This window comes from Phragmites australis, chromosome 4, assembly GCF_958298935.1.
Source record: "Phragmites australis chromosome 4, lpPhrAust1.1, whole genome shotgun sequence".
NCBI classification, from domain to species: Eukaryota; Viridiplantae; Streptophyta; class Magnoliopsida; order Poales; family Poaceae; genus Phragmites; species Phragmites australis.
Window position 1 is genome coordinate 44,744,075 of NC_084924.1, and position 8,076 is coordinate 44,752,150.

General features: G+C 42.1%; 1 protein-coding gene across 3 annotated transcripts; it reads left to right on the forward strand.

The window, feature by feature from the left end:
- The first annotated feature begins 4,689 nt into the window (after positions 1-4,689).
- Positions 4,690-7,429, forward strand: LOC133916737 (uncharacterized). 3 transcript variants are annotated; one of them, XM_062360551.1, is made up of 2 exons: positions 4,690-5,019; positions 5,922-7,429. In XM_062360551.1, exon 2 carries the CDS (start codon positions 5,993-5,995, stop codon positions 7,202-7,204), a length of 1,212 nt encoding a protein of 403 aa, XP_062216535.1. In that variant the 5' UTR covers positions 4,690-5,019; positions 5,922-5,992; the 3' UTR covers positions 7,205-7,429. The 3 variants fall into 3 exon arrangements, with proteins under 3 accessions (XP_062216535.1, XP_062216534.1, XP_062216533.1); XM_062360550.1 differs by having other exon boundaries at positions 4,692-5,019; positions 5,971-7,429; XM_062360549.1 differs by having other exon boundaries at positions 4,694-5,019; positions 5,976-7,429.
- Positions 7,430-8,076: the final 647 nt, after the last annotated feature.

An 8,076-nucleotide genomic window follows, 5' to 3' on the forward strand; every position in this document is an offset into this window, starting at 1 on the left:
ACGAATTCTACAAGCTTCTTCTTGTACCTAGGATCAAGGAAGCATGCCACAGCAAGAGAAGTATTGGACTTCTTCCAATATTTTTTAAACTTTTTACTCATAGCAGTTGTCATTTCACTAATAGTAGAATTTCCACTAATAGACCGTTTATCAAGTAATTCCTTTATCTCACAGAAACCTTTATAAAACAAGTTTGCGGTAAGGTAAGAATTACCAGAGAGAAGTTCAGTAAGATCATAGAAATTTCAAGCACTGCAAGATTTGTATAGCCATGTCCCATTCATCTGAAGATGGAGAAATTTTCTCATACCTACGACGATTCGAAGACTTGAGCATCACAAAAGTAGACATGTAAGGCATCACTCAGCATCAAGTAGGTTGAATTTCACCTAGTTGAAACATTAAGTGAGAGACCCTTCTTTGTATCCAGTTGTTCCATAATTGCTCTCAGCTCCATATTTTGTCCTGCATTTTGGGAAGTTGCAATGCCCCCACAACTACTCATACTTCTTCCCACTCACCTCTACTATCTCAGTTTTCTTGATAAAGTATAGCCAGACATCAAATGTGCATTTCTTTTGCCTCTTTGGCAATCTCAGTCTCCTCATCATCAATAGGAACAACATCACCCTGCTTCCCTTGTGTACCACCCTCATCATCAACAAAAACCTTCTCGGCTGCAGGTGTTGAAGATGATGCTGTCACACCGAGAGCTACACTCTGACTAGCATCGTCGCTTGCCTTTCTCTTCGAGCCTGACATACAAGAGATAGAGCCATGTAGATCAGAGCTAGTTGAAGTGCCATAGAACAAATCAGGCATACAGTGCCATAGAAGTATAGAACAAATCAGACATACAAGCGCATGCATCTAATTCGTCAAAGTGGATGAAGCTTTAAGAGAAAATATCAACTATTCACAGGCTCGATATCCAAACCATTCAGCCACAATTTTTTTATTGTTGCTGATCTATGCTCAGCAAAATCTAGAATCGGCATAGCTCATATTAATCACTTTCAGCTATAGATAGATAGATGGTGGTGATAATGGTAGTAACACAGAAGCTAACAACTATAGAGATAGAATAATTTGACGATGAAGATACTAGTAAAGTAGACCTGAGAAGTCATAAATCAGATGGAATGAGAGGACTTAAAATGAGAAGTTTCCCTACTCATGCTCAAATCAATGAGAAAATTGAAGATGATGAAGCAGAGGCTTGTCTGGCAAAAAAAACTGCTTGAAGGTAGTTATTTTTTTTTTATGTTTTGCTTTCTAAAAACTAGCTTAGTGCTTATGGCTTATGGCTTCTTGTAGTAAAGTAGATCTGAGAAGTGATAAATCAGATGGAATGAGAGGACTTAAAATGAGAAGTTGCCCTACTCATGCTAAAATTAATGAGAAAATTGAATGATGAAGCAGAGGCTTGTTTGGCAAAAAAAAAAAAAACTGCTTTAAGGTAGTTATTTCTTTTTTATGTTTTGCTTTTTAAAAACTAGCTTAGTGCTTATGGTTTATGGCTTCTTGTGGTGCAGAGGATGGTAATGATATAAATAGGAAAAAAAATAGAATTTATAACTAACAGAAAGCCAGAAACAAGTTGTAATGAGGTTATTCATGTCTACACATAGGAACTAGAAGCCCTCTGATAACTAACAGAAAATAATCGAGCCCAAGTGCTATTGTCTACACATAGCCATAGGAAGTTGTATAATCTTGCTGGCTATTACATTTTACCAGAGCCGCAGTGTCACAAAAGCATGCAATCATCAAAATTGTATAATCTTGCTGACTATTACAACATGTAGATGCAAAACAACAAATGATGAGAAGTTACGTTACAGTAAACAGAAATTAGATGTTTTTTTCTTCACGTTCAATGTAATTGAGAATTAAAAGATTTAAAGCTCATATATATCAACAGAAGCCAAACCATAACGCTCTGTGACACATGAAATGAGTTAGCAGCAGTATACCTAAACTGGAACTGTTGGCGTTGATAGAAGAAGGTAGCACCGGCAGTGCTAGAAGCAAGCAGCCCAAGCCCAAGTGCTTCTCTAGTGGTCTAGAGCCGGAACAGCCTTCTCCGGTAGGAGGCATCGGCAGCTCGTCGGGCGTCGGTGGATCCGTGGCGCACGACGACCGGACGAGCCACAAAGGTGAGACGGCGAGGGCAGGCTGGCGGCGTTCATTGGCAGTGCGACTCAGCACGTCCGTGGCGCAGAATGACCAGGCACGTCCGTGGCACAGAACGACAGGGCATATCAACGCGGGGGCGCGGGGAAGCATGATCCGGTTCTGTAGTCACAAGTGGTGATCCGCAGATGGGCGACGGCGAGGTGGCGCTGTGGCCCGTGGGGGTAGCAGGAATGTCGGGCAAGACACGGGAGTGGCAGCGGAGGTATGTAGTCTCACTCAGCCAAGTCGCCAAGGATATGCGGGGCTAGGGTTACCGGGCAACTGGCAAAATGGCGATTGGCGAGTGGCAAGATGGGCTGGGCCTATTCGAACTCAAAACGAGATAAAAATGGGTTTCCCTGAATAAAATGGGATTCTGCAAAACCGGGCGGGATAAGGGCTCTCTCGTTTTCGGCCCCGTTTCCGGACTACTCCATCATGTTTCCATCTATTCCCGCATAAAAGCCAAAAAAACAGAAACAACCAGGATAAAATGGGAAACGGTTGCGAGACGGGACAAGATTTTCCCGTCCTGCTTTCATCCCTGCAGGCACCTAGCTGCCAGTCCAGCACCACACCACGTCTCCCATGTCCTAGCACCACGCATCCACACTTACCATAGATCTAGCCGCCAGCCTAGTATGGAAGGAAATTCTATAAGACCGAGTCCTTCGAAAGACCTGCTCCTTCAGTATGACACGCGTCCTCCTCCTTCTCTCTCTTGCATGCACCAACCGTTGGATTAGGGGAAGAACGACATAGACCAGAGTCTCGCAGGGGTCTTGCTTTAAAGGATCTTATAGAATTTCCAGCCCAGTCTAGCATCGCCACCACCAGCCTAGCATCGCACCGCTTCCCAGCACACATCATCGTGTCGCCGCATCACCCAATACACCACACTGTGCCGCCAGTACATGGTGCGTCACCTAGCACACCTCGTCGTGCCTCCCATGTCCTAACACATTGCGCCGTCGCTGCCTAGCACACTGCAGCTGCCCAGCTTCCCGGCACCACTCAGCACACTGCCGACACCCTCGTTGGTGGCTTAAGTACCTCACTTGGTACCAAGAAAACCACCCTTCATCCCTTATTATCATGTATTCATGATGACATGAGTTGTTTGACTTGATGCATGATTAGTATCTTCAATATATAGCTCAACTTCATATGTATAATTGAGTTCTGGTTGCTCTCTCGAATCATAATTTTTCCTCAGATGTTGAACTTGCAATGGTACAAGCTAGGTATACAGGATATTCCTATATATCCCTATAAACAACCACCTACATAGGAAGCAAATTATATGAGATTGGGTCCTATACGTAGACCCTTGTCTCTGCGTAACACGTGTCTTTCACCACATCTGCACTCACATACGCGAGCCATTAGATCCAAAATGTAAAACACAGGTAAAGGTCTCATGGGAATCTTTCTCTCAGAGGTCTCAAAGAATTTGCTTCCACCTACACAGGCTATATAGTAAATAAATTGTGCTGGTTATTAGGATTAACTAACGTATGTTTAAAACTTTAAGTGAATTGGTAGAAAAAGAAAGCTATGGATATTGTATTATTTGCTATTTGGATCATAAGTCAATTTGTTTCCTACTTGGGCATTCTGTTGTTTGCAACTTGGTCATTTTATTATGGACTTGTGGTCATTCTGTTGTTTGCCACTAGATGTCTCCTAGAAGGACACAGTAAAGATGTTATTTTGTTGATGCAAACGCAGTAGGTGACATATTGTTATTCTGTTTGCTACGTGTTTTAGTTATTCTATTGTGATATATTTTGGAAACAAAACATGCGAGTATGTGACCTTACAATGTTATGATAGCTACAATATTGATAGCTAACAGAATGACTAAAATTAAACCGTGATGATCCAATATTATCGTATTGTTGAGATTTATTATTGCTACCTAATTATTGTTTTATTTAAATGGTCAGTGGGTAAACGATATGTTCATAGGTAAAGATGTTCAAATAGATCGTGCAACATAGGCCGGTTTGAGGCACGATACTATTGGTATGGTCCAAGCACGGTACGGCACGATGGCTAACAGGTTAGGTTGGCACGACACGACGACTTGGGCCGTATCTAGGTCAGAGCCACGACACAACGGGCTAGCATGGCACGGCCCGTTTAACTGTTTATGTTTTTAGTATTTTATATAATTTGTTTAGATCTAATACCCTATAGGATATGTGGTACAACGATAGTTTGTTTGACTACTAAGTAGAATATCGGGTGTTCGATTCCGAATGAAAGTAAATTTTTTTATTTTTTTTTTAATTTTCTACGTGCTGATAAGCATAAAAAAAATTATCAAACTTACCGTACCATAGATCGGCACATGAGCCAACACGACACAACCTATTTAACTAATAGATCTAAACAAACCGTGGCTCAATAGATCCGTATCGGACCGGACCGTCCATTTAGCCAATGGGTTTGATGTTCGTTTTTTCATCAGCGGATGTTCGAGGTGTATCGATGGGTAAGCGAAAACTGACACGTACCGATATGGATGAGTACACACCGCACCTGAGACCTTTTTTCTAAGCGGCACTTTTCCACTCCACAGCCAGTTCCGGACGTTTTTGTATAGAGATCTTTGGATGACATGAAATCTATACTCCAACAACCGGATTCGTTCGTAGCAGCTAGCAGATGTTGTTTGGAAAAATAGGATGTTCTTTCTGCAAAAAGTAACACCCCTTTTATAATTCACCTTTCCCCTCCCGTCCCGCACGCAGCTGTGGACACTCCCACAAAATTCTTCCATTGCGCGACTTACCTCAGTTCACCATTTCACCCTGTTAATCCCCAGCGAAGAAGGTAATACCGCCATTCTCCCCGTAATTTTGGAGTATATATTTGCTAATCCCCCTCTGCTATCAGCTCATGCTCTAGAAGGCCACTAGTATCTGGTCTGAGGCCAGACAATTTTTCATGTCTTGCGGTAGTTAGCTCTGTCGGTTCTTGATTTGGGAGCTTTCCTGGATCTTCTTGTGCCTGTTTGAGCAAGAAGAGGTGCTAGAGGGCTCGTGTTGTTTTGGGTCCTCTAATGGTCTTTAATTCGTGTAAGCGGCTAAAATGTCCGTTCTTTATTCACAGAATTGAGTCTGGCATTACGAATTGAAAATCTTAGTATCTGTAGTTGCAATCGGTTTGCGTTTAAGCTTTGCGGCAATCCGGTCAAGTATCAAATTATATCTTTGATTCGAAGCATGTGACCTGGAGATTGGGGTTTCTTTTGGGGATACCAAATTCGTGCCTTGAGTTCACCGATTCTGTAAGCCCGAAATCTTGGCTTTCTGAAAAAGTTGCAAATTTTCAAATTGTCAGGTTTCTTGTGTACTGAACCTTGTTTCAGTTTGCTGCAGTTGGGGATCTTTGAGATAAGATTCATTTCATTTAGATCGTGGGTCAAATACTTTCTCCCTCAGTTACCTTCCTAATCAAAAAATAACAAGGGGTTATTTCTATCTGCTTCAGTTATTTAGTTTTGAAATCTAAGTAGCAAGTAGTTCATTTTGCAATACACATGATTATATCTGTTGTATGACCAATTACACATGATTATGTATGTTCTGTAACCGTGAGCTAAATAATCCTCCTAATGTTAGATCCAATTCCATTATCTAAAAAAATGTTAGATCCAATTGTATTAGCTAATAATTGAAACAATTTCTGCGTATTCAGCTTGATTATGACTGTAATTTGCATTGTTTCTTCAGACAACTTTGTTTCTGATTTAGCACTGGTTATTTCTTTGCCGGTGCTTAGTGCAGTACCTCGCACACCCTCAATGGCAGCTTATCAAACTGGCATTGTATCTGAGCCGCTGATGCTGAACACTGAGACTATTACTCAGAAAGCCACCAAGTATGTTGCTGAGACGGACACCAAAGACAAACCCATAGGCTACTTGGATGTGTTTGTACACCAGGCACGCGATATCCACAACGTTTGTATCTACCACAAGCAGGACGTGTATGCAAAGCTGTGCCTCACAAGTGACCCTGATGTTTCATGCTCAACCAAGGTGATTAATGGTGCTGGGCGCAACCCGGTGTTTGACGAGAGCTTACGGCTCAATGTGCGGACAGTGGATGCTTCACTCAAGTGCGAGATATGGATGCTGAGCAGGGTGAGGAACTACCTGGAGGACCAGCTCCTTGGCTTTGCCCTTGTTCCTCTGCCAGACATTGTAATGGGTGACGGAAAGCTGGCCCAGGAGTTCTCCTTGTCATCTACTGACCTGTTCCACACACCTGCTGGATTTGTGCAGCTGTCCTTGTCATATATTGGCTGTTTCCCAGATGTAATCCTCATATCATCACCCAATAAGTCAGTGTCAAGAGTATCCTATTCTGGAAATGATAGTGTAGTTCCTTCAGAGCTCGAAAAGATTGAGTTCCCTGACTTGAATGTGGTGAAGGAGAATCAAATTATGGTCTCAAAATATCTCGAGATGGAGTCTTTGGATTCTGAGAACCCTATAAAAGCTGAGAATGGCAAATTGCTGCAGTCTAGCGCAGCTGTGCCTAGTACAAATAAGCTGGAGGAATACCAGGATGAAAGCCCTCTAAGTTGTATCTCAACCACAGGCTCCTCCATGGCACTTTCTGCTACACGTCAATCAGTTTCTGAGCCGACTTCTGAGCCGTCGGAGACCACCGTTGAGGCATCTCCCACACAAAGCCAGAAAGAGAAAAACCAAGATGCTACAGACGGTGAGGTTGATTCTTCTGAGGCACCACCGAAGGATGAAGTTGTCAAGCCTGTGATCGGCATTAACTTTCAGCTGGAGCAGTCAGTTGTCCAGCAGGACATAGTTGACATGTACATGAAGAGCATGCAGCAGTTCACAGAATCTCTTGCAAAAATGAAGCTTCCATTGGATGTTGAGAATAGTAGCTCCTCAAATGATGACACTGACTCCAGTACAACTGAGAAGCCATCCCCATCCGCATCAAATAATTCTAGGGTCTTTTATGGAAGCAGGGCCTTCTTCTAAGTCGCTAATGCCAAGTGGTGCACTGTGTATATATATACTGTTTAGGTTTGTCAGACAGTGGCCGGCATGTATTGGCATACTTTCTGTCACCAAAATATGCTGCTAGGACTCACTATTGGTATTGCTAAATGATAAGAACCGAATAATTTCATCTTAGAGTTGTAGATTCACCATGTGTACTAGTACTTATGAATGAATATAATGTCATGAAACTGATTCTGCGCTTGAGTTTGTCTGGAAAGTTATGTGAAATGCATTCATTTCAGTAGGGGCTAATATCAGCACTTCTTGTGCTCTTGTCATGATATATTTGCAAGGTGAACCATATGCTGCTTCTCAGACATGGGAGAGGCAGGACCATCACACGCCAGTGATGAACTGGTAAGTGAAACATTCTATTTTCATCAAGAACCTGATGCACTCATGTATGAGTGTTGCTAATTTGGAAGCTGTGACCATTTCCCTGTCATTTTATAGTGGAATTCTGTTTAGAGGGTGCGAAATGATAACTTGATACAGTTGGTCCTTGTCTATTTATTGGCTTAGTTATACATGTGCCGTGAGTTGGTAAGAAACTAACCATTTGTATGGTCTCATGTATGTTCTTGTCCAATAATCATAATGTTCAGTAGGGACACTTATTGTTGATATGTTTAACATTCTCTCTCATGAGTTATGACGTATATCTCTTGGCACTTGCTTGTTCTATATATAGTCTCCAGGATCCTTTGATTTAATAATGGTCATAAGCACTGTCCAGGTCGTGATGATACATACATCTTTATTTTGTGATTGATGTCTAGTGGGCGAAAAATAGTACACGACGACCCTTGACATTCTTTCTTCCTCCATACCCTTTTTGGACTGAGATG